Genomic DNA, 18,907 nt, shown 5'->3' with positions numbered 1-18,907 from the left:
AGTTAATAAAGTATTTTACCCCGCTATATAACTACGGTCTTTTTATTAATTACTCGTTAAACGTCTCTATTTCTAATTAAAGTTCTAATAATAAACCCCCTCGTAATTTAGTCTCCGTTACTCTTATAATACTTCTTATAATAGTAATATATAATATATATACCTTCTTACGATTCTTAACGATATTACGAACTATTACCTTTAGTTCGGCGACCGAGATAGGCTTATATAACTATATATTCGTTATTATATTAATATAAATGCCCTCTTAGTTTATTAATAATCGTAATAATAAGAGGTTTACTATTTTTTTATTTTTATTAATTATAGTAAATAGTTACTAAATCTTCTTTAGCTATTTATAGTAGTTAATAAGGAAGAGCGTTAATTAATAAGCTTTCCCCTAGCTTACGGCTTTATTTTAAAAGTCCCTTAACGAGGGAGCTATAGTAATAGCCGGGGTTAACCCTAAGTAAGTTACGAGCTTAGTACTAATAATATCTATTTCGGAGTATATATTTATATTAACTTTTACTAGCTTTTTAATAATACTTCGTAGAACTATTACCCTACTCTTCGTAATTATTCTTATTAGTACCTTCTTAATACTTAGTATAAGCGTATTAAGTATATTACTTATACTTACTCGTTTTTTAACGAGTCGACTTCTATAACTCTCGGCTTAGTAATAACTTATTAAATAGTTATTAACATTAACTTTAATTAGGAGTACGTCGGCTTATTATTACCCCTACTTCCCGACTTATTTTTCTAATACTTACTAAATATATAGCCTATTTTATTATACGTAAAGTACTTAATATTATTACTATAACGCTTTTATAATAGCTCGGTGCGAGCACTCTTATTATATAACTTTTATAATATTATTCTTAGTAAGTCCCTAAAGCTTAGCCCCTTAAAGCTCTCCTTATTCTTTTCTTTATAAAAGGGGGATATTCGATATAGTTATTTTAATAACGGATATAGCCTCTTCTTACCGTCCTTTTATAACTAGTTACTACCCTTTTACTAATTTAATAATTATAATTTATTAGCTTTATAAGCTATATTACGTACTCTCTTAATTAAGACCTTATAACGAATTAGATCGTCCTATAACTAAAATAGTAATTTAAAAAAGAACTAGTATACCTCTACTTTCGAATTCTCTATATTTTCTATACCTAGGTTATAATAGATTACTAATTACTTAGTAAAGAACTAAGTAGGGGTCTAGCCCTCTTTTAGCCTCTTCGTCCTTAGCTCTTTATAGTATTCCCGTTCTTAAGTCTCGGGGTCTACGTATTATTAATAAATAAACGTTAAGAAGTTGCCCTAAGAAAGGGGATTTTAGAGGCTCTTTTTATAATTATATTATTATATTTATAGTAATAGGGATATTTTAAATAAGGCCTATTCGATATACTATTTTATAGTGCTTTTTATATAAAGCTTATTACCTACCTCTATAGTAATAATTTAGTCTACTACTTAGATACTCATAGACTCTTCTCTAATTAGTTTATAGTTATAAAAAAGAGGCTTTTTATATTCTTATCGACCTAGACGCATCGCTAGCCGCTCGGTAAGCTATTAAATAAGCTCCTTATATTAACGCCGTTCTTAGTTTTAATTTTTAACTATTATTTTTATTATCTTATAAAAGTAGGTTATTATTAGGCCTATAGGGTTTACTAAACTAATTATCTTAGTACTACTTACGCTTTTATATACGCCTTAACCTCGTATATTTAGTAATTAGTTATTAATAAACGCCCCGTTTATAATAAATAAGGTCTTTAGGGTATTAATAAAGTAACTAATTTATAAAAATAATCTACCCTAATTATCTTTTTTATTTAGCTCTTTTATAAACGCTAGTATTTAAGTAGGACTCGCCCTATAATAAGCTCGTTCTCCCGGATAGAATAAGGTTAAGTAATTAACTCCGGATAGTTATAGCTCGTTAATATTAATAGCTTTTTATTAATAACTAAGCGTCGTTTTATTAACGTTCCGTTCGTTTTTGTAATTTATTATTATTTATATTAATTATTTTATAAAAGTAGAAGTTTTAAAATTATAAGAGATTAGGCTATAAGTACTTAACTAGTAAGGCTATAATATAAGTATAAGTATATTATAAAACTAAAGCTTATAAAGTCCTTTATAAGGGCTTTGCTTTTTAAAAAGTTCTTTTATAATAAGATCCGTATACTGGTCGCTAAGTTATTAGCGTCTTATTACCGGCCGCATCCCGAATCCATTATATAATAATACTTAATACGTTAATAGTAGGTATTACGAGGATTAGTTTCGGCCTAAGTAAGGAAATCGTCGCCCTAAGTATAATAGAAATAAAAATATATTTCGGAACGATAACTTTTTATATTTTACCCGTTAATACCCCATTTTTCTTATATCTAAAAGATATAAATCGACTAAGTATTATATTTGATAATATAAGAAATAAAATCTTTAGTAATAAGTACTTCGAGATAGTCGAACGATAATAAGGGTATACGTTTATAAAGCTTATTAATAATACGAAGTTAATTAATTACCTAACGGAAAGTAAGCTTAGAAGACTATATTAAAGATTTGGGTACCCGTTAGTTACGAGGCTATATAACTTATTAAAATAATTAGGTAATAATAATATCAAAATAGGGGCGCTAGAGTAGTTAACGAAAGTATATTATTAATACTAAATAAATGCGCAGAGCCTACGTAGATTTAAGTTTAAATTGCGTAATAAGCTTAATTTTAATTAGGAAATCGTCGTTAATATTTTCTATTTAAATAGTTAGCTAGTACTATATATAATTAACGTAGCTATATCTTTTTAAGTAGGGCAATTTTTCTAGGATTTATAAGTAAAAATAGTATAAATAGCCCTACGAAAAAGCTAGATCGATATATATTAGGGACCGCTAGATAATATTAGAACCGACGCTAGTACTAGCTTTAAGTTAGTAGAATTTAGGGATAATACGACGGCTTATAGTATATAGCTAAAAGTCGTACTTATTAAAGCGTACTATAGTATTAAAAAAGTAAAAAGGGTATACTAGTAGTTAAAAAGGGCGTTTAAAATTATTAAAAAAGAAAATCCGGATTTTATTAACGACGAATGCCTTTAGATAGTACTTAAATACTATAACGATACTATAGGGCCTAACGGACTTATACTAACGCTATTAGTATTTAGAGTATATTTAAGAACGACCTTAGCCTCGCTACTATTACTAAGTATAAGCTAACGAGCCCGAGTAGTTAAAAAAGTAATACGGGCATTGCGCGAGGTAAGTATAAAAAAATAAGTTAATAAGGTAATTACTATGTATAATAGGCCTAATATAGGGGATAATCTAAATATATTACTAAATTCGGATATATAAATATAGCGCGAAATTACTTAATAATAGGCTGGGCTATATAAGTTAATTTCCGTTAACGAGCGCTCTTATATAGTTATAAGAGATCGTAACTAGCCTCTCGAAGTTTTAATTATAATAATTAGACCGTACTATATAGATCTTAACGAGGTAATTTTTAATTTATAAAAAAAAGAAGAGCTAAGGGAAACTATATAACCCGCAGTAGAGGTATAGGAAATTATCTTTAACAAAATCGTCGTAGTAGTATTAATAAATAATAAGGAAAAGGAAATTACTAAAAGGGTATTAATATTATTAGCGAGACGTTATAAAAGACTATAACGGTAAGCCCTAACGCGGCAATTTATTACTAGTAACGAGGTAATTAATACTTTTTATATAATAAAAAAGAAAGCCAATTTCGAGCTAGTAGTTAAATTACGTAAAGAAGGCGTAATTATAATTTTTAAAAAGCTATATAAGGGATTAGATCTTATTAAAATAAATACTCTTTATAATCGAGGGGTCTATCGATTTATTTTATATAACTTAGAAAAATATATAAACCTCCGTATATTTAAATTACGAATAGTTCGTAAGATTAAAGGGAAAGGAATACCCTAGCTATACGAGAAGTCTAAATACGTAATTTAGGGGTACGGCGACGTTAAAAAGGCGACGCTATTTATATAATCGCTTACTATATAGCGCTATAACTAATAATTAATAATAGTACTAATAGCATCGCTACGAAAAAAGGGATACGAGATTTAGAGCCGTAATATTACTTAGGTATATATCTAATCGGCTACAGGGCTTATAAAGAAAATCCTAGCCTATTTACTAAAAGAAATAGCTAGTAAGTACTTAAAAAGTACGATTATTAAAGTACTTAAGCTACTATATAGGCTCGTAGAATCGGGTACTTATTAGTGGGCTACTTATTACGATTTTTATATTAATTAATTATTAATAGTTATTTTTACGTACGACCCGTGCTTATTAGTTACGGAGTACGAAGGTAACTAATTTAAGATTATTAAAATATAAACTAACGATATATTAAGCCTATTTAATATTAATTTTATAAAAAAGGAGGATAAGGAGCTTTAAAAAGCGGGCTTTATAGCGAAGCTAAAAGAGGTCTTTATAATAAATACCCCCCTAGTATTTAACAGCGGGATTCTTATAATTAAAAGGGAAAACGTCGTTTTTTAATAAAAGGGGTAGGGCGAGAAGATTAACCTTATTAATTTAAATATAACTAACGTTAAAAAGCGGTATAAGGCTAAGCTCGTGCGAGGGGTATATATTACGAGTATTTATTAGCCTAAGGCGACTTTTAACTACGCTAAGGTAATATAAGTTATAAATCTAACTAAACGAGACGTCGAGGTACTTAATAAATAGCTTAAGTAATAATAAACGAATCTCGATCGAGGTCTTATTTATTACCTAATCGACCTTATAACTAATAAGCTCTACGTCTTCGTTAATAAGTTATTTATAAATAATAACGACCTTATTTCGTAATTAAGGTATATTATTATCCTAGTTAACGAGAGTATAAGCGAGAGCGAATTTATTATATATAATAATATAATCTATTACTTATTAATTAAAAGTAAGTAAGTAATAAGAAGTATATTAGCGTTAGAGGTTTATAATATAGTTAATAGCGTTAACCTCTTTTATACGATTTTAATAACGCTAAGGAAGATTACTAATTAAATTAACCTTTTACTTATTCTAACGGTTATTTATATTAATCTTACTCGTTATATAAATGCCTTATTAAATTAGGAATAATAAAAGAAAAGAGGCTTATAATTAGTATTATAGCCCTTAGGTAATTGTACAAAAGGCGCGAGATACTCGAGATCCGTTAGATTAATAATAAAAATAACCTCGTAAACGCTTTTATCAAAGTAGTACTAAATAAGGGATTAGAGTAATTTATAAGTAATAGAAAAGTTATTATACGAATAGAGGGATAGGTTATATAAAAAGAGTAAAGAAAAGGGGGAAAAGGAGATAACTTAATAAACGGGCCCGAGGTCGAATTATATTTCTAACCGTAGCGGTTAAATTAATAAAAAAAAGAGAAAGTTAATATTAAATTAAAAGTCTAATTTAACTACGGTATATAGCTAACTACGTAGGGGCTAATTAGGGGCCCTATTTATAATTATCGTAGCTAGCTTAACTTATAGTTAAAACCTCCTTTTTATACTTACTACGCAAATATTTATATAGTTTAATTAATCTCTTTGTTAACTACGGTTCGAACTAACTACCCTATAATAGGGATACTAACAGTTCTTTTTCTATTGCTAACCACTGGAAGGATATTGGGACAAGAGTTTGGAACCCAAATGTTATCCAATCACTCTCTTCATCAAATTTGGCTTGATCAACACTGTCTTCAACATCTTTACCGATGTATACTTCGCTACGCTTCCTGTAAGCATCATTTGGACGTTGCAGATGAAACTGAGGACACGGATTTATCTTATCATTGTTCTCAGTCTCGGTTACTTGTATGTTGAACCCCGATTGAGGTGTTATTTTCTTTACTAAGTGTCTATAGTGCGGTAGCTATGGGTGTCATCAAGTCAGTCTACCAAATAGCGTACGGGAAAGACATGGACAAGACTTTGTAAGTCGTGTACTGCTATCACCTCGCAAGTGTTCCCAACTGACAATTCCGAAGTTACCAAAGTATTCAATTCTGGGAATTGTGAGTTTACTTCTCGAATTATCATCTGCTTTGACTTACACTTGATTGTGACAGCTTACAACTCAACCTCGGAATTATCGCGGCTTGCGCACCATCTTTGAAGCCTCTTGTCGGCCATGCCCTCAAGATTTCGTCGAGCGACCGCTATCACGGCGAATTATACGAGAATCGAAGACGGACCGGGACGAATACGTCGAAACGCCGCCAGGGCTACAGAGTTCACGACAGTCAAGTTGAATACGAGATGCATGGTCGTACTTTTGCTGGATCCTCTGAGGTACAGCGCAGTGCTGTAGATAACCTGCATCAAAGCCCATACGGAAAAGACGGCAGCAGGGGGTCTGGAAGCGAGGATATGATCCTCCAGGATGATAAAGGACAAGGGATCATGCGGACCACAGAGATATCGATCAAGCGATGAGCTGGAAGCCCCGAGATCCTAGCGTTCAAATACTTTGATACCCACTTAATAATACTGGACTGATCACCACTGGAACTGTTTCCCATTCCTCTGGAGAAACTTGCCAACCTCACCATCTCTCTTCCCCTCAACAATCTCAAGAATGCCCTGCGCGCTGGTTTCCGAACTCTCGGCGCCTCCATCGATCCTGTTCTGCCTGTCGTCTTCACCCGACAGATTGGTGATGACCCAGCCAGGACAGAAGGCCCAAACTTTCGCGCCCCAGCTCTTGTAGGCCCACAACATATGGGCCGTCGCCATATTCAGGGCCGCCTTGGAGATGCGGTAGGCATCGGCGGGAACGTCGTAAAAGGCACCGCCTGGAGTCGTACGCTCGTGAAGAGAACCGAGACCACTCGTTACATTGATGATTCGCGCGTCCTTAGATTTCTTGAGTAGCGGTATCAGGGCCTCGGTGAGGAGCAATGCGCTAGCTGCGTTGGTGTTGAAGGTGTCAATCAGCTCGGAGCGGCGATCCTTGGGTTGCATGATGACGATGCCGGCGTTGTTAACCAGGACGTCAAGGACGCCAAATTCGGCGGTCAGCTTTTCAACTCCAGCCTTAATGGAGTCGTCGGAAGTGATGTCGAGCTGCAAGAGGCTCACGGTGCCGGCCGGCTTCCGGGCCTGGAGATCCTCCACAGCCTTGGCGCCCCGCTCCGCGCTCCTGGAGCCGACGACGACGTGGTTATCAGGGGATGCCGAGACCAAGGCCCAGGCGCTGTCGAAGCCAATGCCCTGGTTTGCACCTGAACATCGTTAACTCTCATTCTGATCGGTGGTTGACGCATGTCTTCTCTATTCGATGACCAAAGACTCTTGCCTCTTCGTTAGTGATCCAGGGTGGGAACTTACCAGTGATGAGGATGATCTTCTTGGAAGACATATTGAGATACTATGTTGGTGTGTGGATTACTGCGAGTAAGAACAACGATGTGCGGTGCTTGCCCTCTGTTATGGGTTTCAGTGATGAATACTTTTCAGTCGTACTTATAGACCCATGTCAAACAGAACCGTTGGACCTCTCCCGAATGCATTTCTCGGGATCGGCGAGGTATCTTTGTTCCTCCGTCCCGCGCGCGTTAAAGCCATAAAGTCCGGAATTAGAAATCTAAAGACAGGCGCACAGGCTGATTCGACTCCGAAGTATCAACGTTATGCACCAATCGTAAGTTGGTGGCGCTTATGTTTTGGGGGATGGTGATTCAGCATGCTCCTAGTGCGGCACATAGAGATATGCAGCTTATGCCAAGGAAGCGGATACTTTTCAGGCTCGGATATGTTTCTAAGCAGGGCAGGTTTCTATAGCATTCTCCGAATGGGATTCTCTCTATGGCTTACGAAGATGGATCTTGATGTAATTCTGTAATTACATTGAGACAAAAAAATTCTTGTGAAGACGGCCAATTTTTGGTGAGCGTGCGATGCCTTTGTGGAGGAAAGCCCCCCCCCCCCAATTGCGGGGGATTTGTACATCGTGGAAACACAGAAACAGCGCTAATTTTGGTGTAACTCTGTCTGTAGGTCTTGCATGACGTACGTTTCAGAGAAAGATGACGGCCGGAAATAGGAGATAACCTCTATTGGAACTGTCGCACTCCGTGAATTGGCGTTTGCGGGGGAGCTACGAACCGTTGGCAAAAACACTTCGAATTCAAGCGATTACACACCACTAACGAAGTTAGAAACTAAGATGGCGACTAGAAGAAAGGCCACCTTCAGTTCAAGCTCTAGCCACCTGTTCATACCTAGTGATGGGCGGATAAGGTAGTGCCCCGGACGCACGAGCTTCTAAGCATGTCACTGCATGTGTTTACTCTCTCATTTAGTTGCCCAATGGAGGTCAGAAACACATCTTCAGCGCCTCCTAGTCAGCACAACTACAAACAATCTTGCTCTTGCTTATGATAAGAATCTGGGGCGTTTGGTGACTGCGGGAAGATGTCTCACACAACATTTTCGGGAGATATCAGGCACCACGATGTGGACAGCCACTACTGTTACAGACCTTGATGAGCCATGTGGGCCAAATCCCGAAAGGCGGCAAGTATGCGAATGCGACAAAGGCTATAAGATGGCCGTGACAACCTCGAGACTGAACCCCGACAACTTTGACCCTCACCTTTACGTCAGGTAGCTCCAAGAACGTATGCATCAGTTGGTACCCAAACTGGAAGGGAAAAAACGATATATGGGAAGGAAGAAAGAAAAAAATTGGTCCTTGTGGTGTTCGAGCTCACAAGCTACAGCTCGGTAGCTTTGCACTTCAGGATTAGGGGTATAACCAACTTCAGCTTCTGGGCAAGAGTCCCTTTTACTGCTGTTGAAACCAGAGTTGAGCTTGCCTATATCCCAGCCTGTAACGGTGGTCCTATATCTCGCAGGTATTCCATCACTGAATACTCTTTCCGCCAGTACGAGGACTGGGCTGAAGCCATTGACCGAGTTGCTTCATACCATCGCAAAGACTTTGGCGTCTCGGTGAATTAGCTCTTCGCCTCTACGACTCGTACACGAAGAAGCGAATCAATGCAATTTTCTCGTTATGGCAGAAGGTGTGAAGCTACTCGATTTTGAAAACCTTCAATAGAATACCAGCCTCGTGTGAATAAGCAGAGAGCTGGAGGCGTCGCCCATACAACTGGTCGAAAAGTCAGGTCTTGACGGAGCCTTCAGGCCAGTGGTCGATGGCAACTGATTCTGAGGTTCAAAATGAGTTTCCGAGTTTGTAGATAATTATTCAAGACCAGAGTGCATAATGATGCACCGAACGTAAGACGATCAATGTTGTTGGGTATCTCGAGACGCAGAACTTCGGAAATAAAGATCTGCTGCCTTTAGTCGACCATAACTACTTCGTTGTCCCAGACTCAAATCTCAACCCCCAGCGCTTGTACTGCTTCCAGAGTAGCAGCATAGAAAGGGCTGTCATCACCCACAGCCTCCTTCTCGAGCTGCAGGCCCTTCAACGCCAGCTCGCGTCCTTCCTCTCGCTTTCCCAAGTCAAACGCTTTGCGAGCGGTAGCGATATACATCGTCGAGACTTCCCGTCCGCGGATAGCCTCCGCCTCGTGAGCGTCCAAGAGCGCAAGCATCATCATGAACTCGTCCTCCGGATCCTCAGAAGCAGCTTCGGCGAAGAGCTCCAGCTTGCGCTGAATCTCCGCCCGGCGCACCTCGCCGGCTTCTGACGAGGTCGTCGGACTGCAGGCAGAGCATCCACAAGTGAAGCCGTACCCATCATGCAACGCGGTCTGTCGGGATTGCCGCAGGCCCAGATGTTCGTCGAGGTAGGAGATTGTGATTTCTTCTTCCTGCTCAATGTTTCTGGTAGCGTGAATGGTGAATGCGTTCAAGTCCTTGTTGAAGTTTCCTTGCGCGTTAGGAACACATGAGTGGTTCAAGCGCGCAACTTGAGGAAAGAGCGCTTGGGTCTGGTTGCCAATGTTGAAGTTGTTGTTCCGAAAGATATTGAGAATGGTGTGGTTAGACACTGTGTCTTGTGGAGCAGACTTGCTTCGCCATATTGACTCTAGCCAGCTGAAGACGCTTGACTTGCTGGGATTGGTTGATAATGAGAGTAATGAGTCCCGGCCAGTTGTTGAGAGAAGTTGGGCTTGTCGCAGGATCGAGTTGCTATCTGAGGATGTGATTGTGAGTAGAGCTTGGTCTGTGAGGATTCTTTGGCCTGTGAGAATTGGTCTCGAGGCAAAGACCCCGAGGCCTTTCCCGATTGCATGTCGAACAGTGAACATCTTAGCACGCTAGTAGGTTGGTTGTTTTTGCGAGTGATGTGTTGACATTGAAGGTTTGAGCGGCCCCTGACAGAGGAAAATATTCCGTGGCCTAAAGAGGCAAGGGGGCAATTGCGGAGATTGCCGACTTCAAAGACATACTGGGACGCCAAAGGTTCTCGCGTCTCTTATCGCTAAAGTTTCACAGACCTGAGGTCAAAACCTTCCTCCTATATACTTTTTCTTAGCACGCACTATTAGTGCGGGCCACTCTACTATACTAACCTCCTTAATAAGGCTTATTCTACCCCCCTTTTTCCTATACTAACTATAACTAGCTTAGGTAACGGCTATTATATATTACTATAGCTACCGCCCTCTTTAAATATTTTTAATACCTTCTTAAGCTTTATTATAATTATTTAGTTTATATTACTTCGGTCCCTAATTAAAAAACGCCGTATTCTAGACTTTATTAAAATAACGCTTATAACCCCTAAGATTATAAAAGTCCTAACTACGAGACCTAAGCTAAACGCATTTATTATTATAACTTAGCTTAAACTAATAATAATAACCTAACCCCCCCTAATTACAGAGCGTATTTTAATAAAATTACGATTATTAATAAAATTAGGACCTATCTCTTTAGCCTTTATTTTATAAGGGATATTATTCTTATAGCTATTTAAAAGTCTTTTTAATTATTAAAAAACTCTAAATATACTACTATTATAAACTATTATATTATTAAGCTCGAGGCTCTTTTTAAAAAACTTTAATTATTACTTATTAGAACTTCTTAATATAAGCCGGATTATAAAATTATAATAGGCCTTTTTTTTTATTAAAGTACTCTCTTAGAGCTCTAATTATTATACTTAATATTTTATTAATTATTAGCCCTAGGGGCTTATAGCTCGAGCTTTAAGTATAACGAGCGACTTATAAAAGGGAGCTAAAAACGTACTTCCCTCCCTTAATACTTATATTTTTATTTATTTTAACCCTAAGAATCCCTATTACTAAATAAAAGTACGGTTTATTTATAAAAGAATTATTAAAAACTATTTACTTAAGGGCGAAAATATTAGCTTAATAACTAGGGTTCTAATTAATTACGTACTTACCCTAAAGACCTTAAGAGTATAATAGGCTATACTTAGTTATTATACTTAGCTATTTAAACTTTTTAATATAACTATTATTAAAAGATCCGAGATTTAGTTTATTTATATTATTAAAAGTATTAAAACTCGGATCCCCGGCCTTAACGAGTAACCCCTCGACTTTAATACGTATATTTAGGACGAGGTTAAAGTAATAATAAAAATAACCCCCCTCTATTACTAAACCTCTAGCTTAACGAACGGCCCCTATATAATTTATATTATATCTTTTTTAAAACTAATAAAAAGGCCTTTTAGTATTTTTAAATTAGTAATAGCCTAGCTATTTACTTACCGACCCCTTTTTAAATAGTACTAAGTTTATTTAAATTAGTATAGCTCTAAGAACTATATTAGAACTTAATGCTATTATTATTATAAAAAGCTAAAATATAATAATAACTATATTATAATCGTCCCTTAGTATATAAATTATTAGGGGCTATATATAAATAACTATACGAGCTACCTTATATACTCTTAAAAAAAAACGGTACTATTATTTACTAAACCTCTTAATAAAAAAAACTCTTATATAAAGTAAGTAAAGAACTTTATATATAAGCTACGAAGCTTAACCTCTCCCTAAGCCCTATTCCTAAGTTAGACCTTATAAAGTTCCTAGGTACCTAGCTCTAAAATAAGATTATAAATATTAAAATAAAAAGACTTATTAAAAATATTATTTAGGGGTCTATAATTATTAATATAGCTATATATAATACTAAAAACTACTTAAATAAATAAAAATAAACCTACTTAATTATTATAAAGTTAGATAGTATTATAAATTCTATTTTAAAAAGTAATAACTACCCCCCTTTTAAAAAATAGGGCTCTAAACTCCCCCTTAAAAATAGTTTAAAATACGAGGAGCTTACCCTAAAAAAGAAGAGTAAGAGTAAATATAAGAGCGCCTTATATAAGCGCTCTATAATTACTCGTAATTAGTATATTTAATACGTATTAAAATTAAAGTATTATAAACTAATATATAAAAAAACGGCTATAAGTATAATTATACCCTTATTATTACTAAATTTAAATAAGTAAATATCTTATTATTATAAACATTATAATATAATGTAAGTAAATTATAAAATATTACTAAATCTTACTTTAGCTTCGCCCTATACTCGCTAATTTAAAGCTAAGCTACGATTATTAATAAACCCCGGGTCCTTATATACATCCGCTAAACCCTCCCGTACTTAGTAACGTTTAATATTATAAAACTCCCTTATTAAAACTTATTTAAAATACGTATCTTAAGGTATTATATCCTTAATATTTACTACGCCCTTAATAAAAAGTATATATTAATAATACTTAATTACTAAACCCCCCTATAAAAGCTATTTATTATAAGGGATCTAAACTCCTGTTATACTAATTAATAGCTAGGGACCCCCTTATATACCCCTAGGAACTACCTTACTAACTAAATAAATAGCTACTACCTTATTATACTAAACCCTATAAGGGTCCCTACTTATAAAGCGAGTAACGTACTTAACTTAGCTATTTCTAACGTCCCCCTAGCCCGGACTTGGATTACTAATTATATATATATTAAATTAAACTATAATACCCTTATTATAACTATCCCCCTTCTTATTAACTTAGGTAATACGTATTAGCTAAGAAAGAATAAGTAAAGGATTAAACTAAAAAATATATTATAGTTTATAAAGAGGGTTAGGGAGCTAACCTAAGTATTATATACTATATATAATATTATATAAGACCTCGATTTAGTTATAAAGAGCTTTAATAACGTACTTTAGTATACTTATACTTCTTTTTTTACCCCGTATTATATAAGGGGTAGGGGGACGAAGTAATAAAACGAATCGTATACTAAGGCTAATAAACGCTTTAAAATAATATACGTAACCGACCCCTAATTTCTTATTATAACTATAGCTAATTAATAACGTAATAATACTATATAAAGGGCTAAGGCCGCTATATAAACTAAAATAGTCTCCTTTATTAAAAAGGATTTAAATATATACTAAATTATAAATTAAAACTGGCCTAGGCCTTAGGTCTAATTCCCTTTTTTATAAAATAGTAAAAATATAGTTACCGAACTTATTAAAAAGGTAATGCTTTTTTAAAAAAAGCTCTTAGAGCGTATAACTATAAAGGACGACGTATATCTTAACCCTATAATACGCCCTTAATAGTTATTACTTTAAAATCTTATTATTTATTAATATAAATATAATAAATTCGGGATGCGGCCGGCAATAGGATGCCAATAACTTAATAACTAGTATACGGATCTTATTATAAAAGAACTTTTTAAAAAGTAGAGCCCTTATAAAGGACTTTATAAGCTTTAGTTTTATAATATACTTATATTTATATTATAACCCCGCTAGTTAAGTATTTATAGCCTAATTCTTTTATAATTCTAAAGCTTTTATTTTTATAAAATAATTAATATAAATAATAATAAATTATAGAAACGAACGGAACGTTAATAAAATAATACCTAGCTATTAATAAAAAGCTATTAGTACTAACGAGTTATAGCTATTTAGAATCGACTATTTAACCCTATTCTATCCGGGAGAACGAGCTTATTATAGGGCGAGTCTTATTTAAATATTAATATTTATAAAAGAGCTAGATAAAAAAAATAATTAGGGTAGATTACCCTCACGGGCTAGTTACTTTATTAATACCCCGAAGACCTTATTTATTATAAATAGGGCGTTTATTAATAACTAATTACTAAATATACGAGGTTAAGGTGCGTATAAAGGCGTAAGTAATACTAAAATAGCTAGTTTAATAAACCCTATAGGCCTAATAATAACCTACTTCTATAAAATAATAAAAATAATAATTAAAAATCGAAACTAAGAACGGTATTAATATAAGGAGCTCGTTTAATAACTTACTAAGCGGCTAGCGACGTGTCTAAGTTAACGAGAATATAAAAAGCCTCCTTTTTATAACTATAAATTAATTAAAAAAGAGTTTACGAGTACCTAAGTAGTAAACTAGATTATTATTATAAAAATAAGTAATAAGCTTTGTATAAAAAGTATTATAAAATAGTATATTAAATAAGCCCTATTTAAGATATCCTTATTATTATAAATATAATAGCGTAATTATAAGAAAAGCCTCTAGGATCCCCTTTCCTAGGGCGACTTCTTAGCGTTTATTTACTAATAATACGTAAACCTTAAGACTTAAGAACGGGAATACCGTAGAGAGCTAAGGACGAAGAGGCTAAAAAAAGGCCAGACCTCTATTTAGTTCCTTACTAAGTAGTTAGCAATTTATTATAACTTAAATATAAAAAATATAAAAAATTCGAAAATAGAAGTATATTAGTTTTTTTTTAAATTACTATCTTAGTTATAAAACGATCTAATTTATTATAAGGTCTTAATTAAAAGAGTACGTAATATAACTTACGAAACTAATAAATTATAATTATTAAATTAGTAAAAGGGCGGCGACTAGTTATAAAAAATAGTAAAAAGAGGCTATATTTATTATTAAAATAATTGCGTTAAATATCCCCTTTTTATAAAAAAAAGAGTAGAGAGAGCTCTAAGGGGCTAGGCTCTAAGGACTTACTAAGAGTAATATTATAAAAGCTATATAATAAAAGTACTTACGCCGAGCTATTATAAAAGCGTCGTAGTAATAATATTAAATACTTTATGTATAATAAAATAAGCTATATATCTAATAAGTACTAAAAAAATAAGTTAAAAAGTTAGGGCGACGATAAGTTAACGTACCCCTAATTAAAGCTAATATTAATAACTATTTAACGGGTTATTACTAAGCTAAGAGTTATAAAAGTTAACTTATTAAAAAATAAGTAAGTATAAGTAATATACTTAATATATTTACGCTAAGTATTAAAAAGGTATTAATAAGAATAATTACGAAGGGTAGGGTAATAGTTCTATAAAGTATTACTAAAAGGCTAATAAAAGTTAATATAAATATATACTCCGAGATAGATATTATTAGTACTAGGCTCGTAACTTACTTAGGGTTAACCCCGGCTATTATTATAGCTCTTTTATTAAAGGACTTTTAAAGTAAAGCCGTAGGCTAGGGAAAAGCTTACTAATTAACGCTCTTCTTTATTAATTATTATAAGTAGCTAAAGAAGATTTAGCGACTATTTATTATAATTAATAAGGATAAAAAAATAATAAACCTCTTATTATCATAACTATTAATAAGCTAAGAGGGCATTCGTATTAATATAATAACGAATATATAATTATATAAGCCTATTTCGGTTACTAAACTAAAAGTAATAGCTCGTAATATTATTAAAAATCGCAAGAGGGTATATATATTATATATTATTATTATAAGAAGTATCGTAGGGGTAACGGAGACTAAACTATAAGGGGGTTTATTACTAGAACTTTAATTAGAGATAGAGATATTTAATAAGTAATTAGTAAAGGGACCGTAGTTATATAGTATTACAAAAGGGAACTCGAGGCAGGTCGGAACGCTGCTATATTAACCTAATTAACTAAAGACTTAACGTAAAGAGAGAAAAAATAGAATAGTAGGCAAAAGCTAGTAGGCTAGCCCTTTGGGCCTAGTGGTCTAGCTCGTTACGTAACTACTAGGAGCTTAGCCTCGTAGCTTAAGGCTAAGCTACAGGGCCCATAGGGCCCTAATACCTATTACTATAATATTACCCCCCCTTCTATACTAGAGGGCGCTATCTATAGCGCTAAAAAAATAAACCTCTAAATTACCCCTTATTTTAACGAATTTATAATTATAATTACCGCTATTATATTATCGTCCTTATTTAGTAATAGCGAATTATTAGCTACGGCGGCTTTTATTTATATATTTAGGTTTTATAGCGGGCCCTTAGTAATTAGGTATTAGTAATAAAACGCTTAGAGCGCCGCTAGCGTATATTTAAAGCTCTTTATATCGTACTAAGTCAGATCCGTATTATACCCTTTTTAATCCGCTTAATACTATAGTTTTCCTTTATATAAGCGTAATTTAATAACCTCCGAGACCTCGTACTCTAGTTTACTATTATCATTAGTAATTAGTAGTAATAGGTCTTAGTTTTACCTAGGTAGTAAGTTATTAGCGGCCTTTTTTAGCTTATTTAGGTAAAAAACCGGGTATACCTAGCTATTTATTAATAGTTTTATAATTTATATACCCCCCTATTTAGTACTAATAATAAGCTATAGCCCGGCCTACGGCTATTATAGTTTATTCGTATTAGCGAACTTCTAATACGAGGTATTAATAAAGACTTAGTCTCTTAGCTTTAAGTCGTCCGGGCGCTAGTGGTAGTTAGTATACTTTTTATATTATACTTAAGCGACCTTTATATTACCCCTAGTAGTCTCCTAGGCCTTATATATCCCCTAGGCTATACGCTATGCGTCGGTACGGTTTAGTTTTTTTTTTATAAAACTAAATTAGTAGGTTCGTTTAGACTAGTTAAAAAAGAGCCGTAGCTAATGACCGAATTCTACTTTATATAATAATAGCCTTATAGTCTTACTAAGCTAGGTAATATAAGTAAAGTCGACTACGGGTAGTATATCGCTCTAGTTATCTTAGTATTAGTTAATTAGTAATCTTAATTACTATAAGATATACTAATTTAGTACCTCTATTTAGCTATCTATTTAGGGGTAATTAGCTATTAATAACTATAACTTAACCCTATAGATCTTATAAAGTTCTCCTTAGAAGTTAGAAATAAATTAAGGGCCTTAGTCTAATATAATAATCTCTAGTAGGCCGAAGATAAGTAGTACCCGTTCGTAAAATATTCGGCTCATATTTTTCGTTATAATAGTTTTATAATAAGGAATAAATATTGCCCTCTTACCTAGGTAGTTTATTATTACTTAAATATTATTAAATCTTTTTTAATTAGTAAGGATAGTTATAAAGTTAGTAAAAATATACTACTACGGGTAGTCAGGTATTAAAAGTAGCTTTAGCTCCCCCGGGGGCTTATTATACGGCTTTTATAATTAGTAATAAGTATAATAGTTCTATACGTATTAATAAGTATTTATTATTAAGCCCGGCTAGTAATATCGCTACTTAATTATTTTTATAACCTTATTATGCCCTAGGTAAATAAAGAGCTTCTATTTATAAACCTTATAAATAACTATAATATAAAGGTTCTCTTCTTCGGGTACTACGAGCTTCTTATTTATTATTAATAATCCGTCGTTTTAAATAAATTAGCGCTCGCGCCCTTTAGCTATTAGCGCTCGTATTAATATAAGGGACGCTATAATAAGGTCTTTATTAAGCTTTAAAATCTTCTTTATTAATAAATACCCCTAAAGCTCGTTTTTTAGTAAGAGCGAGCTAATTATAGTACTTAATAACGCCCGTAGCTCTATTACGATATTAAGGGATAGTAGTCTTAGTAATAAGAGGACTTAGGTCTTATTAACCTCTTTTAGTACTTACTAAGTACGGATATCCTCTATTTTCTATAATAGGGCGTTAGTTAGTACGTTCTTTTTCCCCGGGTAGTAGTAGATTTAAAAATTAAAGTCCGCTAGCGTACTAGCTTAGTAAGCTTATTATAAGTTAAGTAAGCGCTTAGTTATAAAGAATAGTAGTAGTTAATAATTTATAATAATATCAAACTTATATTCGTAGTTTATAAGCTCCGCGCGCTATTTTTTTAAATATAGTATTATTATTAGTATTTCTTTATTATAAATAGTATAATTAAGCTTTGCGCCGCTTATTATTTTTAAATAAAAGGTTATTAAGTACTATAACCCGTTATCCTCTTATTATTATAATAGCGCTCCGGTATATACTAAGTTAAAAACGTTAGTTTTTAGCTACGTTAATAGCTTTAGCTTAAAGTAGTAGAGGATTAGTGCCGACGTTAGTACTAGCTTTATAGCTTTAAAGGCCGTCTCGTAATCGGTACTAAAATTAAAAAGAACTCCCTTACTTATTAGTCTTATAAAGGGCCTAGTTAGGTAGCCGTAATCCTTTATAAATCTCTTATAAAAGTTATAAAACCCGAGGAAAGACTAAATACTTTTAAATAATATAAGTAGCTTCTAGTCTCTAACTATAAAGACTTTCTCCTTATTAAGCTATATACTTTTTATAAAAACTACGAAGCCTAGGTACTTTATAAAAGTAATATTAAATTTATACTTCTTAATATCTACTTATAAGCCTACTTTTTATAAGTAGTTTAGTACTTTAGTAACGTGCTCCTAGTACTAAAGGGGGTTATTTAAGAAGATTAGAATATTATTTATATACGCCGTATAGAAGTTATTTAGGTACTTTATTAGTATTTTATTTATATATTATTAGTACGTAATAGGCCTATTATAGAGCCCAAAGGGTACTACTTTATACTTATATACCCCGTA

General features: G+C 33.5%; 4 protein-coding genes across 4 annotated transcripts; 2 read left to right on the top strand and 2 right to left on the bottom strand.

The window, feature by feature from the left end:
* Positions 1-5,823: 5,823 nt before the first annotated feature.
* Positions 5,824-6,544, top strand: CLUP02_05821 (uncharacterized protein; the record flags this gene model as incomplete). Its single annotated transcript, XM_049284826.1, has 4 exons — positions 5,824-5,846; positions 5,974-6,042; positions 6,097-6,123; positions 6,178-6,544. 4 exons carry the CDS (start codon positions 5,824-5,826, stop codon positions 6,542-6,544), a joined length of 486 nt encoding a protein of 161 aa, XP_049141969.1.
* A 63-nt stretch (positions 6,545-6,607) lies between these two features.
* On the bottom strand, positions 6,608-7,469 carry CLUP02_05820 (short chain dehydrogenase; the record flags this gene model as incomplete). The annotated part of the gene is made up of 2 exons (XM_049284825.1): positions 6,608-7,332; positions 7,439-7,469. The coding sequence occupies 2 exons, from the start codon at positions 7,467-7,469 to the stop codon at positions 6,608-6,610; spliced, it is 756 nt and encodes a 251-aa protein (XP_049141968.1).
* Positions 7,470-8,276: 807 nt separating this feature from the next.
* Positions 8,277-9,281, top strand: CLUP02_05819 (uncharacterized protein; the record flags this gene model as incomplete). Its single annotated transcript, XM_049284824.1, has 5 exons — positions 8,277-8,334; positions 8,413-8,716; positions 8,833-9,064; positions 9,103-9,140; positions 9,197-9,281. 5 exons carry the CDS (start codon positions 8,277-8,279, stop codon positions 9,279-9,281), a joined length of 717 nt encoding a protein of 238 aa, XP_049141967.1.
* Positions 9,282-9,453: 172 nt separating this feature from the next.
* Positions 9,454-10,338, bottom strand: CLUP02_05818 (TPR domain-containing protein; the record flags this gene model as incomplete). The annotated part of the gene is made up of 1 exon (XM_049284823.1): positions 9,454-10,338. One exon carries the CDS (start codon positions 10,336-10,338, stop codon positions 9,454-9,456), a length of 885 nt encoding a protein of 294 aa, XP_049141966.1.
* Positions 10,339-18,907: the final 8,569 nt, after the last annotated feature.

Source organism: Colletotrichum lupini, chromosome 3, assembly GCF_023278565.1.
Source record: "Colletotrichum lupini chromosome 3, complete sequence".
Lineage (NCBI taxonomy): Eukaryota > Fungi > Ascomycota > Sordariomycetes > Glomerellales > Glomerellaceae > Colletotrichum > Colletotrichum lupini.
This window is presented reverse-complemented; position numbering and strand designations above follow the sequence as displayed.